The 18,434-nt window shown below is 42.7% G+C and overlaps 1 protein-coding gene across 5 annotated transcripts in view; it reads left to right on the top strand.

The window, feature by feature from the left end:
• Window positions 1–18,434, top strand: part of pald1a (phosphatase domain containing paladin 1a) — a 50,218-nt gene that overhangs the window by 10,050 nt on the left and 21,734 nt on the right. For all 5 annotated transcript variants that reach the window (XM_069517135.1, XM_069517133.1, XM_069517136.1 and 2 more), the window contains 15 exons: window positions 815–994; window positions 1,466–1,630; window positions 1,729–1,889; window positions 2,473–2,548; window positions 3,495–3,649; window positions 3,819–3,915; window positions 4,092–4,196; window positions 4,424–4,519; window positions 4,610–4,744; window positions 5,000–5,116; window positions 5,464–5,643; window positions 5,797–5,994; window positions 6,463–6,603; window positions 6,735–6,806; window positions 8,317–8,457. In XM_069517135.1, the coding sequence (XP_069373236.1) occupies window positions 815–994; window positions 1,466–1,630; window positions 1,729–1,889; window positions 2,473–2,548; window positions 3,495–3,649; window positions 3,819–3,915; window positions 4,092–4,196; window positions 4,424–4,519; window positions 4,610–4,744; window positions 5,000–5,116; window positions 5,464–5,643; window positions 5,797–5,994; window positions 6,463–6,603; window positions 6,735–6,806; window positions 8,317–8,457 (2,019 nt within the window). The remainder of the gene's footprint in view (window positions 1–814; window positions 995–1,465; window positions 1,631–1,728; window positions 1,890–2,472; window positions 2,549–3,494; window positions 3,650–3,818; window positions 3,916–4,091; window positions 4,197–4,423; window positions 4,520–4,609; window positions 4,745–4,999; window positions 5,117–5,463; window positions 5,644–5,796; window positions 5,995–6,462; window positions 6,604–6,734; window positions 6,807–8,316; window positions 8,458–18,434) is intronic.

Raw genomic sequence — 18,434 nt, 5'->3', positions numbered from 1 at the left:
AGAGATTATTACTGATCCAGAGCTAAAGCCCTTGTATGGATGGAGATTGTTTTAGTTTTAAAAACGTTGAAATGCAAACACGGATGGAAGTTTATATCCACATAAAAGCAGATGAATTTGAAGACACATCTCTTCCCTTCTGTTTTGGCCTTCCACCCTCCCCCTCCTGATTGACCTTCCTGTTAATTTATTTATGTACCACTGATATTTTTGTGGTTCAAACACAAAAGGTTGAATGTGCTTATTGAATCGGAACTTAAGAATTCAAAGTGGGTTTTTTTTTTTTACCAACATGGAGCCAGTTGTTGGAACCATTACCTTGTTTTCAGTGAGCTGTGTATATGATTATCTAGTTATATTAATGTTAACCTCTTATTAAGCACAATCAAGCCTTTACTACTGCAATAGAAATTGTAAAATATGACAATGTTTTAAATCTGCTCTACTGACACACAATTCGACTGATCCTGTGCAGATGGAGGTGACAGAACAGAGATTAAATCTGTTGAGTCAATAGAGTAACCAGACTGTATCAGCGTTGTTGTTTGTCGACAGAAAGAGGACAAAGAAGAGATTTAGACTTTTTGCATTTGAGTGTGGGAAATAAAATAAAAAAAAAAAAAGATAAAAGAAATTATATAAATTCAGCTAAAAAACTTAAAATTCAATCCAAATGCAATTCATTTTCACATTCTATCCATCCACAATATTTGCTCTGGAGAGTTTGCAGGTGCTAATGAATGCTCGAGTGGAATTTGGTTTGTTTGTGACAGAGTCATGCTCTGAAAATGAATTCAGGGACTTTGCTTTCCAGGGGGAGTTCTTCATGGTGCAGGACGTGTACAGCAAGGCAGATGTCCTGAACACCACAGGAAGCTATGGGGCGCCCAACTTCCGCCAAGTCAAGGGATCCTACCCTCTGTACGGGATGGGTCAGCCGAGCCTGAACGGCTTCAAACAGGTCCTCCAGAGGCTCCAGGTGCAAGGACACGAGGTCACTGTGATTTTCTTTTTATGCACATAAGTAACCCAGAATGTTAGACAACTACACTAAAGCTGACATGAATGGTCGATAGGTTATCTGGTAGATTGTGTTTTTTGTCAGAGTTGCTCTGCCTGGGCTCTCTCTAGCCGTGTTGTCAGTAAATATTTGAGGAGTCAAGTGCTCAGTGGAGGCTGCGGCTGAATTGTAGAACTGAGCAAACAGAAAGTTGTGGTCATGTGTGCCAGTGGAAAAATAATCTCACGTCTTTGCTTACAGCAGCGAGAAACTGACCGTAATTGAAATGAAATTGACAAAATTATACGTCAGGCCTCTTGAAAGCTCCTTACTCATGTGCTGCATGTCATATGACAAAAGATTGTTTCCAGTCGCTCTTGGAAGCGGTGCGGTCGGACGAAGGCTGCAAGCGTTTGCTATTAAACCTATCATTTGATGCCTATCACGCTGTGCTTTTGCAAACAGGAGGTCATATTCTTCTGCGTACGAGAGGAGCCGGTGGTTTTCCTGCACAAGGATGACGACTTTGTGCCGTACACCCCCAGGAGGAAGGAAAACCTACATGAGAACTTACACAGCCTGGAAAAGGAGGTGCTGGTGGAGAGCCTCGAGCTCATCGTCAGGAAGGAGGTGACGAAAGTGCACTTACTCACCATCTGCACGTGTTTTTGTTTGGTACCACCCAGTTGAATGGTGCTGTATTTAAACACTTCCCACTTCCTCCTCAGCTCCACGACTTCGCCATGCTCAACGAAAACATCTTCTATGTCTACAATGACATAGAGTTCTTTAAAGACGAGCCACAGAAGATCTCCATCATGTGTGAGGAGGACATCCATGTGACAGAGGAGGTCTATAAGAGGCCCATGTTCACCATGCCGGCCTACAGGTTATTTACATTGCTCCTTTTATTACCTCCTCGCCTCTCACGTCAGCTCAGACAGAATCATGGCTGAATGCAGCAGAATATACAGGACAGGTTATAAATAGTGACGCGTGTTTGTGCAAACGCTGGTTGCCCTGCTTTGTAAAAAGGTTTTCAAAAACTAAAGATGGCAGCATCCTGTTTGCAATCAGATCAGCAGTGGGCTTTATTGAGACGTCTCAGGCTGCTCCCGATGTTTCCAGAGGAAGAGGATAAATTATTCCATGAGGAGACTGAAGCCTCATCACTGACACTTTTGAAGTTTTACAGCAGAAACAAAAGCAGCAGGATGTTTTATTATAGTATGAAAAGTGTAGGTGGTGTGTATTTTAAAGGAACATATGTCAGGATTTGACTCTTCCCATCATCCCTTGTGGGTCGCTATCTTAGACTTATGAAATTAGTAAACAAAGCGTGAGGGAGCTCAGCTGTCCAGTCTTATTTTAGGTCAAATGTTTACTTGCTGTGCATCTTGACCTACATTAAGGACGATTTTGATACAACACAGTCGTAGGCTCACCCTCGGCAATGATCTGTTGTCTTGCAGGTACTACAGATTACCTTTACCGATGGAGGGAGCGCCGTTGGAAGAAGACTTCGACGCATTTGTTAACATTCTCAGGGTAAGGTTGTGTAAAAATGGCAATCACTGTGCAGCTCCGCCCATTAAATGAACCTTTTTTGGTCGTGCTGTTCTCGATGTGTTGTTAAAGTTATTAATGGCTGGAATATGGCCAGGGGGTGCATCTGGATTTTCTCACTGAAGCAGGGAGAAGATCATAGAATTTTCTTTTTCTTTTAATGCATGTAGCCTCGATTCCATTCTGCCAGTGCTATCAATCTGATAAGTGTGATAGTTATTTGAAATAAAAATGGCAGAGAACCTGCAGCTTGTGCTCAACCTTACGTCCGCTCCTGGTCATCCGCTCTGTCTGGTTTCCGTCCTGCCCTTCACTCATACAGGATGTTCTTTTCACTGTGTTTTGCCCTTTTTTGGAGTGACTTGCAGCAGCCGGTCCAGTTCCCTGTGGTTGGAAAGTGGCTCTCGTTTTTCTTTTTTTTTAGCACAGTGTTTGGATCAGGGCTTTTGCTAAGGCCTAAGATACCCTTTCTCTCCCTCTTGCACTCTTTCTTTCTATATGTCCCACGTGACATTTTTCTCCTTATTGAAAGAGCCCTCACTTCCCAATTCTCTTAGTCAAACTAACTTTAAAAATCTGTTTTCTCATCTCATATTTCCAAAATTATAAACCCTATGACCCACTAAAACTGATTTCTGTAAAGCAAGTAACGCCCCTTGTCCAAAAACTTAAATAACCCACCAACAGCCGCTAACATCTGGCTTTTGTCTTCAATTGGAATGGATACAATCATCATTCATGCGTAGGTCAGATGACTGCAGTAGACACTGGTTTCTATAGACTCAGAGCATCTAACATGATGCACCAGGAAAAAAAAAACAGAAAGTCAAACTCCTCTACTGGCAATGGTAAAGCAGGCAATCAACTTTTTTTTGCGGGTATTCCAGCACGACTGACACTCTCCTCTACATGTGCTCCTGTTTTCCAGGAGAGTCCGAGCTTGTCCCTGGGCCACGATGCGTCCCGACCGCTGCCGTCGCTGCTCTTCAGCTGCCAGGTGGGCGTCGGCCGCACCAACCTTGCCATGATCCTGGGTACCCTGGTCATGAATCGCCTGAGGGGGGATTCACAAGCGCCGTCTCAGTAAGAACTCTGCGTCTAACGCATCTGGAAAACAGGGAGAATGACCTCATCACATATTGAATAAAAGTCTGGTGGTGGAGCTTTGAAACTGGTTTCTTTGTGCGTTCATGCTTTTTTCTTCGGGATGTCAGGTAACATTGGAGTTGAGCATGTTTTCTTTGTTTTGCAGAGTTGAGGAGACAGCAGCTTCAGAGCCGAAACCACTTTTCCAGGTCATCCAGTCTCTGATCAACAAGCTGCCGAATGGACAGCAGGTCATGGAAGAGGTGAGGCAGATTACTTACACCATCATAACATCTCCTTTAAGACAAATATGTTACTACTTGCAAGATCAAGCAAGTATTTGTAAAGTGCCTTTTATTAAATAAACCAAGTTCTTACAGAGTCAAATTAGTTTTACATTTCTCTTAATGAATGATAACATCTTGTTTTCATCTGACAGGTTGACCAGGCTATCGTCCTCTGTTCAGAAATGCACAACATAAAAGAAGCAATATATGAGAACAAGAGTAAGCTGGAAGGGATCGGAGAAGATTATCAAATACAGGTTAGTGTGATGATGATGATGCCGCAGCATCTTGTATTAAAACAAAGTATAATGATTCAATGTGGGCTCTCAATCTGATGGAACACTTAAGTACCAGAGTTTAATTTTTGACAGAACGTTCTACCGCCTGTCAGGAAATCAATAGTTGAGCTGCTTCACTGGAGAAATAAAGAAAAACGTTGGGTTATTACTGTGGCTGGACACTGAAACTTGTATTCGTTTCTTAGGGAAGCAGCACCAAAGAATACTTTCTCAACCGAACAATGCAGAGCTTGGAGCGCTACTTCTACTTGATTGTATTTAACGCGTACCTTCATGAACAGGTAAAGTGAATTTCTTCACTGATACAGATGAATATTCAGAGATTAGAAGGCATGACATAAACGTTGTATTTGTGCTGTTGCATTTTGCAGTATCCTCTTGCCTTTGTGTCCAACTTCAGCCAGTGGATGTGCTGCCATGCGTGGCTGTACAGACTGCTGGCCCGCATGGACCTGTCGGAGCTGTCGGCACCAGCTGAGCTGGTCACCAGGGGAGCCCGCGTCCTGGTGAGGAAGAATGATTCTGTAAATGATGTCTGTGTCTGTCATTTGAAACCAAAACCATGTAATGCAGGTACACGGATGCATTTAATATATGTACAGAAATGCTACTGCTGATGTGTTTTTTTGTCTTACCGATAAAGCTTGCCACACAATGTGCACGTTTTCTCTAAGATGTCTCATCATCATATCCTCACACAGTCACGTAATCCTCTATATCATCAGTGTCTCATACGTTGTGTGTGATATGCGTGTGCACAGGTTGCCGATGAGTACTTGGCTCCTGACGTGCTCAGCACAGTGAAGGAGATGAAGGCGGTCAACTTCAGACGAGTGCCCAAGATGCCTGTTTATGGAGTCGCTCAGCCGACATCAGAGGTGCGGCGGATTCCCGAAGACTTTCCTCGCATTAATACAAAATACAAAATGTTCCCTTAATCACATGAATCCCAAACATAATCTTGAATGATTAAAGGGCAGACTTATATTTTGAGAGGTTGTACTAAGAAAGAGAACAAATATTAAATAATTAGTAAAAGAATTTTGCACTTTTCCATCCTCGCAGAAAATTGTAACTGTCATTTTGTGATCATCACCAGAATATGCTTGCATCCCTGCTTTCGTTAATATTTGTGACAGTACAAAAACACTTGCACGCAAACTTCAGGCTGCTTGTGCAGGACTTCCACTTCCTCCTCGTCTAATTGTAAACTTGCTGTGCGCAGGCTACCGGAGCAGTTTTGGCCCATCTGACGGATGAGAAGAGGAAGCACAGCCACGTGTTGTGGGTGAACCTGCAGGAGGAGCTGGTGTTGGAAGGAAACGGTCAGATTTTCACACCCAGGGAGCCCTCGTGCCTGGACCAGCACATTCCCCTCCCATCATCTGACCCACAGCTAATAGAGGTAGAGTGGAAATGACTCTCTTTAGATGTTTTCAGGGCGCGTACAATCAGATTAATGATAGAGTGCTTGGGAAGGTCACTAGTTTTCACACTACATTTGCTCGAGCTTCAAACAGCTGATGTAAGAGTGCTCTTGTCCCCTCCTGGCCTGTAGAAGCTGGAGACGTCTCTGAAGGAGGCTGTCCTGCGAGCTCAGAAGTGGCTGGAAGTGACGCTGGAGCAGGACAAACAAATGAAGATGTTTAAAAGCTGCCTGACGGTGCAGGAGATCTTCAACCAGCACAAGAGCTCCCACCAGGGCCTCGTCTATAAACGCATCCCTCTGCCGGACTGCAGCGCCCCCAGGGAGGAGGTAATGACGTGAGCGTGTGCATTAACACGCTTATACTCACAAACATACAAGCATGATGTGCCGAAGTAGCATCTCAGTTCCCTGGTACCTGCGCATGAGGCAGAGACATTAAATAAACCTTGTGCTCCCTCTGGTGGTTAAGACTGATACTTTCATTCTAAAAGTTTCACTACACAGTCATAAACAAATCTAATATTTTAAAAAACTTTTTCTCACCCACCCCAGTTGTATTTTATATTTTTGTTATTATCATTCATTAGATTAGATTTCTTTTGGAATCTTTTTACTGACTCAATGGTAAAAAATGTAAAATTAGATGCAGTGAAATCAATCTAATGTTGTATTTTAACTTTATGCAGCAAGAACATGATTAAACACATTGACATGTTATATCACTGGTTGATTTCTTTATGATTCACACACATATGTAGATCGATAGACGTGTTGTTGTGTGTGTGTTCTTCTCAGGATTTCGATAAGCTGCTGGATGCCATGAAGAGTGCCTTGGCTGAAGACTCCCACTCAGCCTTCGTTTTTAACTGCTCCAACGGCAAAGGCAGGACCACGACCGCCATGGTCCTCTCTGTTCTGACTCTCTGGCATTTTAATGTAAGATGCTTCCTTCTGCATGTCCATTAAACTCATTGTATTTTGATGCAGTTTCACCTGAAATCTCAACGAGGATTCAATGTTTTTTTTTCATCCAGAATAACATTAAAACTTGCGTCTCTCTCTTGCAGGGTTTCCCAGAGTTTGCAGAAGACGAGATTGTTAGTGTTCCGGATGCCAAGTACACAAAAGGAGAATTTGAGGTATTTATCCTTGAAGCATTCAAACCCTTGCCCTCTCCAGCTTGTAAAGATTGTCTTTTTACAAACAGCATTTCAAATGGAATATAATCATAGCTCTTTTTATGAACCCAAATTCAAAAGAAATGCAATTTACCACCGCTGCTGCTGCTGCTAACTGCAAAAGTGTCAAGAGCTCCAATAAAGTTTCCAAATTAATCAAACAGTCAAAAGGAATGAATCTGCAATTATTAAAGTTATTGAATCATTGTAGTTTGTATTAGTCACTTTTAAGCAAAAAATACCAAATGTGATACTTAACTGAAAAAAATGTCTCATAGCGTAACAACCTGGATTTCTGTCTATCTGCCTGTAGTTTTAATTGGTAGACTCCTCTGCTGTTGAGTATTTATTGCTCGTGTGAGAGGTCACTTGACAACAAAAACAGCTCACACTGATTATGAAGCTCGAGCGTCACCAGGTGCCACATATTTATGTCTGTGTCCCGCTGTAAAGCGTAAAACCAAACACAACCAGAAACCACAGCTTTTTCTCCTCTGCTCTGAATAGCTGCTGTGAATTCACGCCGCTGGGTGTTTTCTGTTTTCTTGATTCAGAATTGTGACAATGAAACATTGGTTGGACTCTGATGGCTGTGTCCTCAGCACTGTAAACACGTACATCACAGAAAGAGGCAAACAATACCACATGCCACTCACAGCTGCGCAGCCAACCCAGTTTCTGGGATACAAAGAGTGGTCGCCACGGAAACCTTGTGCGGCTCCAGTTTAGCCTCTCAAGGAAGTGTTTTGTTGCTGTTCCCGCAGCCTTATCTGTAAAAAAAAAAAAAGGAAAAAAAAGGTGCCACAGCCTCCCTCCGTGCCACGGCCATGTTACATAATCCTCCCTCCCAGTGTGACAGACGTAGGAAGTGCACCTAAATAATTCTCCTACAGGAAATATATGGATAGAGCATATGGGCATGACATACAGTAAACTGTCATCAGGGGGTCAAACTAATTTATGTTTTCATAAAAACAATATCACTAGTGAGGATGCTGCAGAAAATGATCCCTCAAATTGATGCAAAAAAAGCCTTATGGAGTAGCTACATTACAGTACTTTTTCTTTTAATACTTTTAGGTATTTGAGTATATTTTTGTACTGAAATGTCCTAGTACCTACTCCATCCCTGCTGTATTGTGAGAAGTGGGCAAAACTCCATCGGCTGAGTGAGACTGTGTGATGTGAAAACAGAACAGCTGCTAAATGAACCCGAGAGAGAAAAAGAAGCTTCAGTAATTTTATGTCCTCATGTTTTAATGTGCATTTCGAATGTCTATGCCATTCATTTGCAAACGTTTGTACATTTGTACAAATTATAATGTTGCTGCACCTGCCTCTACATCTGCTCAATTAAAATAGGATTCATCCATTTTACGTGAGAGGCTTATTTCCTTGTGCTTGAATTCTCCTGTCGAAACTTTGGAAACTTTTGGCCTGAAACAGTGTCTTGTTTTTCTCTGCCCTTCAGGTCGTGATGCAGCTGGTTCGCCTGCTCCCTGATGGTCACAGGATGAAGAGGGAGGTGGACACGGCCCTGGACTCTGTCAGCGAGACCATGACCCCCATGCACTACCACCTGAGAGAGATCATCATCTGCACATACAGACAGGTATGTCCCTGTGTCCCTGTGCTCCTCATTATCTGTCTGTAAGGTAGAGGGAAACAAGGAAAACCAAAAAGGAAGGATGTACGGTAGTTGCAGTCAGAATTTTAGGGGCTGCTGAAGAATTTAATTTACTTATAAAATAGAAACTCACAGTCCAGATGGATATTCTGTATTTGTTTTGATTAAATATTAACTGTTGTGTTCAAAAGCGAAAAATCCTCACACATCTCTCTGAATAATAAATTTTTTCTCAAGGTTAAATCAAATATCAAATCACAAAAGTAACAAACAATCGCTGCTTTCTTATGAATCGTTCGACTTCATTTCTGGAACAAAACCGGTGCGTTATCGTGGTCTCAGGTGCAGTTCCTCATGGATCCCATAGATGGCGTCAAAACGTTTGTTGATGTCTTCTCCAGCCACAGTGGACCCTGAGTGAGCGGGGCCCTTTGCTGTGTAGGCAGGAGCTGCAGTGTGTGGAAAAACGCTTGTGGTGCAACATGCGTTATCTCTAGAACTCAATGAAATTCCTTTGGGTTTAAATGGAAAAGAGTGAAAGGGAGAAAAAAAGGGGGGGAGGGGGAGCAGAAAAAAAGATGTGATTACTTGTGGGATTTCATGGCTCTGCTAAAGTTTTATTATTTTGTGCTTGTTTGCGGTCCAAGTATTGGAAAGCATTTCATATCAGTGGCAGCTGTTTTGTTTGTTACATGGATTGAGAGCGTCTGTTCATTTCAAGTGCAGTCATTAAATCTGCCGTAAGGAGGAAACGCAGGCATGGAGAGACGAGGCATTCTTGAAAAAGGGATGAAAAGCAGCTACACCTTCATCTTTGAAAGCTGTTCCTGGCAGTTAAAGCTAAAGAGAACAAAAGAAGTTGGTGTTGGTGTTTCCGTATCTGGACAAGGTCTCTCCTGATGCCGTGGCCTCTGCTGGACCACGGCTCTGTTTTAGCCATTTGTAATGCAGACTGTAATCATTGTGCCTCTGTGCACCGTCAGCCGTTCTCAGCGTGCTGGAGGCACCCGGTCCTGTCTCCACCGTATCAATGGGCCTCATTGTCCCACCAACTCTGTCTTTCCCCTATACGCTCCCTCCGTCTGTCACTTTCTGGTGCCAGGCTCGGGGGGAAAAGACTCGCCATCAGATCCCGCTCATGTTGTTTTTTAAAATAATTGGATTTCCAGTTTTATGCATATACCTATATTTTACACATATTCATGTTTAAATATGGGGAGGTGACATGAGGTGAAACAGACCTCACCCCGTCCCAGAGTTGAAGAAGATGGTTTTATTTCCAACTTTGTTCTTTTCAGGTCCGCCAAGGAGGTTACGTTTTCATCTGCGTTTTTTTGTTGGTTTGTCTTTTATTTTGCAGCATTACACAAAAACTACTGGATGGATTTCCACAGAACTTGGTGGAAGGATGTGTTAGGGGTCAGGGAAAAACTTGAGAGAAGATTGCAAGAAAAAAATTAGGTGAACGATAACATTATTACCCAAACTTTCTGTCTTAAACATCCAAGTTTCCAAGTTAAGACAAACCGATCGTATCACGTTCTTATAACCAGTAGACTGGTTCTGGCCAAATCTCCAAAGAACAGGACCCGGATTGTAATAAACCGCAATGATCTGTTAGCCCAGCCATAGCAGACCTCAGGTTGGTACTGAGTTCCCCCCTCAGCCTTTTCCCCTCCTGCCTGAACCAGCAGGCCAGGTGATAAACAGTGCCAGATGTTGTTGGAGCCCGGCAGGCAGCAGCGGACGAGAGGTGGGAGAAAAGTGGGGTTAGAAGAGGGGGAAAAAATTTCACCCCCACTCTCTCTCTCTTCCTCTCTCTCTCTTCTCGTAGCCATCCCCCGTCTTCCGCAGATCCCTCCTCCTCGACAGTGGTTGGAAAATGTGTCTTTGATAGAGGAAAAAAATATATTTACTCTGGGACCCTAACCGTCCACCAGCTCTCAGAGGGGCCTGGGAAGGGAGGAAGGTGGGGGTTTTGTAGGGGTGGCAGGGGAGGGGGTTCTTCTTCTTCTTGAAGGGCCTGTAAATCCCTGCTGCCGACCAGGCGTGACCCCGCGTTGCATATGCATCTTCCGACATCGGGGCCAGGGTGGTGGAGAGCCTTCTTCCTCTCCACCTCCTCCTCTGCACATAGCTGCGGGGGCCTTTCTTTCCATCTGTGTGAGGTAGAAAGTCGCCACAGGCAATCTGTGCACACTGGCATTTACTGTGATAGTGTCCTTTGTGTGGTTACATGCACGTTGGATTTAGCTGCTGAATCTAAATCCCTCTGATTATTTCCCTTTTTATCCTCCACTTAGATCGCTCTTCTCATTATATCCAATATCCACAAGAAATAATTTCTCTTTGCCTGTTCAGTATATGTCACTTTGCTCGAGCCTGCTGAGTGTTAACTTGCAGACCACCAGGCTGAAGACTGCATAGCCTTGTCTGATTATCCCGTGCAGGCTGCTTACCCAGAGACGTCTCACCATCAAAATGTGATTTTTGAAAATCACTGGCTTCCATCCAGTCCATCAGGACGGGGTTAAAGCAAAGAGAGCAGAGGTGAAGAAATCAAATCTCCTCCTGTTGGGCGAGAGTTAGTGGGATTTATTTATTTTTTTGTCCTTCGTTTAATTTATACTTTTCTTCACCCAGGCGATGAGAGAACTGAAATGCATGCGGTGAGAGCGAATGATCACGCTGTGTTTGTGCGTGCGTCCAAAGAAAGGCCCTCATGGTTTGGACGGGGAAGTGGAAAAATATTTTTAGAAAGGGGAGAATGCTGTGAGCAGGTTTTCTTGAGGAAAAGGTAGTAGAGGTCTATAGGAAAGAAGAAGAAGACTGAGGCTGGAACTATGTTTGGAGAGGTTGAAGGGGCCACAGTAGCACTGGCAGCCCAATTATTTCTTTACTGAGAGAGAAGAACAAGCAATAGACAGTAAGTGAGAGAGGAGAAGTACAGCGAGGTGGGCGAAAGTTTAGGCAAGTTCAACTCTGCACACTTTGGAACTATATTATTTTGCAGCTTAGCTTTTTAATATCAGTTATTGCCAGTGCTCATTTGGCTTACGGGTCTTTGTGTTAAGTTTTCATCTCAATTAGGATGACCACTTGACATAAGTGGGCCAATTACAAGGTGGAGTCAGTCGCAGCCAAAGGAAACATTGGCAGGAGAAGAGAGAGAGAGCCCACCTGAACCAGAGACAGGTCCCTCTTCTTCCTCCCTGGAGTGTGCTCCGACTCCTGAAGAGAGGCTCTTATTTAGATCCAGGAGTGTGGTGTGGGCGGGGGGGAGGGAAGTGAAGGAGCCAGAGGTTGTTGTTTTTGTTCATAATTTCCACACGCTTATGCCAATGGCAGTGTTTGCTGTGGCCGTCTGTCTGCGAAATGATTTATTTTGACTGGATCCTATCTGAGCAGGTGCAGGTGAGCAGGTGAGACCAGAGAGTAAAAGGTGTGTGTGTGTGTGTGTGTGTGTGTGTGTGTGTGTGTGTGTGTGTGTGTGTGTGTGTGTGTGTGTGTGTGTGTGTGTGTGTGCGCGCGCGCCTGCCTGCCTGCCTGCCGCACGCGTGAGGTGGGGGGGCAGCACAGATAAATAAAGCATCTCTGGGGACTTTACAGAGGAGGTTTGTGAGCCAGTAGACCTACATGCACACGCAGCTGCTACGAGTCAGTAGCTATTCAGGAGCTCATTTATTTTAAGGGAGTTTCCACAGCTGTAAACTTCAAATGATACTCAGATACATGTCATGAGAGTTTAAAGTGCCAACAGATGACTGATGAGATATTATCCATGAGAATATGTATATTCATCATTAATAATATTATGCGCCTTGTTTAGAGTCAATAAAGAGAAGGATTACTGCAGCAGATACCGCAGGCAGGACCACAGACATGCTTAGGTTAAATTTTTAGTGTAAGTTAACATGAGGTCAGCGGTACAATGTAAGCATCCAAGGGCGACACACCTCGAGATGCAAGATTGTGAAACAACCCTAAAGCCCCTGTTGTTTTTAAGAAATTTGACTTGCAATGTCCAGCACACAACATGAAACGCTATATAAATATACATACAAAATACTACAATATACTGCAATTCTATAATAACAACGAGGTTCAATTTAAGAGGAAGTGAGCCGGAAGTGGCTGGAAATGTATACAGTCCTGTACTTGGTTCCAGTCTGAAAACTTTTATTATTTCAAATGTCAATGGAGAGAATGAATGGGAAATGTACTAGTCTGAAGAGCTCTGTCCTTGAGCCAAACAAACCCATAGATTATGATCTGTGTATGTAAAGCCATACGCATCGCGGGGGGCAGAGGCTTTTGTCGGAGCCTTACGCTGCCACAAGTAATATCACTGATTAGCACGACTTCAACCTAGCTGAGGGACCAATCAGTGACGTCGGCTAAATACTCCACATACTCAAACCCCCTGAATTACAGTCATTTTCCAGGTGGCATTTCTGTTCTATTTTTGGTATCACAGTTTAGTGACTGAGAAACATTGTACTTTATGGCACCACTTAGCTGCATTCTCATTTACATCCAGAACCAGTTCCGGCAGCAGAGTGAGTGATTGGAAATTGAAACACAATCAGACCTTCTTTTTTCTGACCTTTCATTTTTGTGATTTGAAACTGAGATCTGAGCATAACACCCAGACTTGTCACTTCGGATTCAATCCCAGGAGTTTGCTGACCCAGATTATTTTCCAGCATTTCTCTTTTTGATTTTGGGCCGACTAAAAGGTTTCCTGTTTTATCCTCATTAAGCTTGAGGAAATTATTGCTCATCCATGTAATTATTGCTGAAAGACATTTAGTGATGGAGCACAGAGCATTATCATATTTTGGCTCAGCAGCAATTTACAGTTGTGTATCATCTGCGTAACTATGGAAACAAACATTGTGTGCTCTGATGATGTCACCCAGTGGCAGCAAATGCAGTGAGAACAAAGAAAGGTCCAAGGCAGCTCCCCGTGCAACACCACAACAGCTGTCAGACTGTGATCTCCATCGCTGACATAGAACTTCCTCCCTTCAATGTATGTTTTGAACCAGTTTAGGAAATAACTACTAGTTTAACTAATGAACTCTCCTAAAATCCAGTTTAGTGAAAGATTTACAACATCTGATACTAAAAGTTTGTTTTCACCTGAGCGAAATAGCACAGAATGAATTTCCTTTATTTCCCCTAGTTTCACCACAACAAACCACAGGGTTTCTTCTCACCACCTGTTGTCAGGAAGTCCCAAAACTCATTATCCTTCTAGCCCACCAGTGCCAAGAAAAATAAAGTGTTGTGCGAGCTGGCAGCAGTTGCTCGTCTATTTGTCAGTCCAGCTCACAATAACAAGAGCTGAAAGCGGCTGAATGCTTTTTTTAGCTTTACAATTTAAACCCTAAAACCAATAAACTCATATTGCTGTAAAAATGTTTGGTACAAGAAGTTACTGCTTTATTCTGGAACAGTTAATGCTACAGCTGCAAAACCCCTGAGTGACAATGCACTTATGAAGAATTTTGATATTTAAGAGTAAGGGTGCGTTTTTCTCTTTTTTCTCACATTATTTTCTCATTTCTTTAATAAAGTCTCTGAGGAAAAGTCCTGAGATATTTTACTCAAGAAAAAGTAATAATAGCCCAGTTTATAAATACTCCATTACAAGTGAAAATCTTGCTCTCAAAGGCCTTTGCTGTTATCATAATGTTGTGTGTTTATTTCACTTTTAAAGCTCTCATGCTCTCACTCACTGCATGTTGACCAGTTTAGGAATTGTTATGTTTGCCTTGCCATGTCCCCCTTTACCCTGAATAACTGTGCTGCCCTGGCCTGCCCTTTGCCCTGACCTCCCTCCTGTCCCCCACCTCCCTCTTAACCACTGGCCCCATAACAGCGCTCCAGACCTGGCTGGGCGCTGCACTGAGGGGCTGCCATTTCCTGCCCCCACACACTAAACCTGTCATTGCCCGAGGCCCACAGACCAGGAATAACTGCTTCCAAAACCATGCATGAGTGTTTAAGCATGCCCCCAGTAGCTGTGGTCATGCTATCCACTGGATCCTGCTAAGCCCCAAATCATTTCACCAGCAAAAGGTGCACCTTCTTTGTCTAAGCTTTCACACTAGCTATCTCCTGGCACTGAACAAATACCTACGGGAACACAATCCCAGTGGTGAAGTGACTTAAATGCCAGCCATGTGGAATATGCAGGAGTCGTGACTAGGCTGAGTGGCTCCAGGAATGACACTTTCAGTAATGCCCCAGCGAGTAGGCTGTGTTTCATATGTGAGGACAGTTGAGCAACAGATGAATCCAGTGTTAATGACGCCATAACTGCTCCCAAAGTGCCAACAACTCTCAAAGACAGAAAGGAACATTCAGAGCTGCCTTGTCAAATTACTTTTTCTCTTCCAGTACAAGTACAACATAATTTCTTTCCGCACTCGGGAATCAAATCATCATAATAACACAGATTTTACACATCCTGGGTGTTTAAATTGTGATAAAGAATGCATTGCACAACTTATTTGTGAGTATGAAATTGGTTCATGGCCTAAACGCATTCCATAGATTGACGAAGGCAGCTGCTCAGGTGGTGAAATCCATGTGTTGCTGTTTCTGTGACTCAAATGTTAGACAGGCGTATTCAAAGTGAAGTCTGTATGCATGCCAGCAGCCCTGGCTCTATATCATTAGAATTAGTTCCATGTTTGCCTAAGCGCAACTTCACCTCAGGTGGAGTTGTGCTCGGCCTTGCTTGACTGTAATCCTACTGTTAAGAGATTATTATCATAGATTGTGTAGCCAGTTAGTTTGTAATATTTAATGCCTTTTGGTCCAATTTAGGAGCATGGTGTCTGTTGTAAGCAATCTTTGTGCTTACATTTGTTGGTATTTATGTAATGTTTAGCATGTTAGCATAGTAACTGGAGTGTTGAGATTTTATGGAGCTCGAGCAAGTTCTTCCACTGGGATCCAAGAATATCTGTACCTAAGTCCATGGCAATGCATCCATAGCTATGTCAAGAATTTCCCTGTGGACCAAAGTGTTTGACCAAGCTGCTTTTCACAGAAGACATGGTGCTTTCACAAAATAGAATTCAACTTTCAATACATTTGCTGCATTTTAACCTCTGGCATCAATACAAAATGTCATTTGTGGCCGAGAGTACACATTTGATGAGAAGAAACTCTGGCGGGTTTTTGAAATATTGAGTGTCTGATTATGTGTAGCTCTCAGACATACCACTTAAGTTCCCCAGAGTCAAAGATATTTTGATACCTCGGTAAATGATTGATTCACAGCTGGAGTCTCAGTGTGTCTCTGTTGCCAGGCATGTGCACGTACAGAATGTACCATAATGCTTGTGGTTAATGTGGGCAGATATTCCAGTCTCTGTGTAGGCTAAGTTGATGAGTCCCGTCTCCTCCTGTGGCTGTGGCTTTTTGTAATCTCTGCTCACCAAACACGTAATGTGCTTTTCTAATCCAAAAGCCCATCGACCATTTTATACTCTTCACTCTGTTTGATTATTTTCAAGGCTTATTTGTCGTCATTTCTTGTTAAAGTATTATATTCTTATTTTTGTGAATCTCTCTTTGGTTAGACATCTGGTCTGACTACCTGGGGGCAGATGTGCTTATATACACTATGTAATTGACACACTTTGCCCTTAAACTCCACCTCAACCTTGACTTCATGATTCAATCAGCGTCGTGTGGCTGAGCAACTGGAAAAAGACAGACGGAGGATTGGAATCTGTAGAATCCATTAACATAAAGGCATCTCCGTCCCCTCCTCTCGCTGGCTGCTACATGTCTTCTCTGCCCCTTTTGAAAAAGGAGGTCCGTGCACTATCTCCATCCATGGGGATCAGTTCTGCAGCTTGGAACCAGATGATATATAACATAACCATAACTTGTGTTGCTACTGGCCAAACTGGCAGACAGGGTGGGTGAATGTACATATGCTGGTTAGGTGCGTGCAACCCAGAGGAATATGTAAGAAATATGCTCCTCTCACTAAAAAAATTTATGAAATTACAACTCCAGCATTAGTAGTTTTAAGATAATAGTCATAATAATACATCTCACATTACTAATCAAAGTTAAACATCAGCACACAGACTCGGAAATAATGCCTAATGTAGACTAAAATGTTATAGGCCCACTGTATTATAGCACTGAACATAGAGGAAAGAAATTTCAAATTATTTCCTGCAAAGGGAATATAGAGGAGACAATTTGAAGTTTCATAAAAGACGAGCAGTTACATAAACTGGTAAAAGGGATTAGTATGTTTCATTATTATGTTTAAAGCTACTAGAACGTGGTAGCCACCAGGCTATTTTCATTCTTTGTGTCATCAGAGGACAGAAATTAGTACAAAGGTACAAACTACTATTTTATCGACTATACTATCGCCTAACTAATCATCAGAGATTTTCATCAACAGTTGGTTGCTCTGTAGTTCATGAGTAGTTTCCTTTTCTAACACTATCCCAGTAGTCAAATAACATGTAAAGGGCACATTAACCTAACCCGCTAAATGTCACATGCTGCATTTAGCTACTTTAATCTAACAGCTGAAATGTATCGTGCAAATTCTGGTTTCCTAACATGGAGGTGGAAAGTCGAGGTGCTGAAGGGGCTGCAGCCCTAGTGGCAGGGGTTGTAACTGCAAGGCAAGAAAGTACACAAAACAAATCAACAAAAAAATAACTTGAATTACATTTTATGTGTTTATGCTGTGGAGTGGTACAAACGGCAAGTTGTAATCTCCAAGCATTTTTTCTCACTGTTTATTTAAGTATATACACATTCTGCTTCTCATTTAAATTATAAACTTCCAAAAGTCTATAACTTGGCATCTGTTGACTTTAATACCAAAGTCATCCTGGATGGAAAGCAGTATCATACATTGCAGTTGGGCCCTGGTTTGGGTTCACTTAATGAACCTACATAAAAACCAGCGTGTGCTGTAAACTTGACTTTGACTTGTCTGTTCACTGAGTCAGGGAGCCATGTGTAGGCTGCCTGTCCACTCCAGACAGGTTGGGGTTTAGTTTGGGATTTGGGTGGGAGGTGTTCTCGTAGAATCTGATGAATGGCTGCTTGTGCAAACCTGGGTGGGAAGGGCCAATATGGATTGGCCTTTTTACCTCGGCAAACCCATCAGAAGGTAATTGGCACCATATGTCAAGCAGACGGACCTCTCCATACTGTGCACGTCTCACATGCAGCCCTCACCCACAGTAGCTCACAGAAAGGTTTGACCTTCAGCCATTCAGGGATCAAACTGTGGGGCTCCATTCAATATTACTTTGCTCCATGGATAAGCCATACTTAATTGTTTTTTGAAAAATATTAGTATGCTACATTTAACAATACATCTAGATTGTACAGTAAAGTACAGTTTCTCTAAGGCACATCACTTTTACACTACTGATTTGCTTATAATTATACTTTATGTCCTCAAATCACGACTTTTGTTTCCTGCAAACAAAAGTTGAAAAATAACCCTGACTTTAAGTTTACTAAAAACTACATCTTACCACAGAGATAAAAATTTATTTTTTCAATTGTTATTGTTAAAATAGTTTTTTTTAACACAACTTATTTAGAGGTGAGAACTCTCAGTGATTGTGAGTCTCAGCTTTGTGGAAAGATGCTGAAAAACAAAGCAGTCAGTGTCTTCAGTCTCTTTTGTTCTTATTCAAAAGCGACCAGAGCTCTGTCCTTGAGCTACAGCCTCTGCTGCCAGTTCAGCTGGCAGTGAGGGCAGAATAATGGAAATGCTCCCAGACCATAACTACTGGGATGGAATATGGAACATCCCAGTACATGGGCACTCGCTTCATGACATCATGATTGAGATGCTTCAGACAAATATTAGGAGCAGAAAAAAAATAACTGACTAGGCTCTGGTCTGGGATGTGCTCATCCTTCTTAAATGGTCTGATGTTTCT

This window comes from Paralichthys olivaceus, chromosome 21 (genome assembly GCF_024713975.1).
Source record: "Paralichthys olivaceus isolate ysfri-2021 chromosome 21, ASM2471397v2, whole genome shotgun sequence".
Taxonomy (NCBI): Eukaryota; Metazoa; Chordata; class Actinopteri; order Pleuronectiformes; family Paralichthyidae; genus Paralichthys; species Paralichthys olivaceus.
Note: the sequence above shows the minus strand (reverse complement) of the source record. Positions and strands in the feature narration are given on the sequence as shown.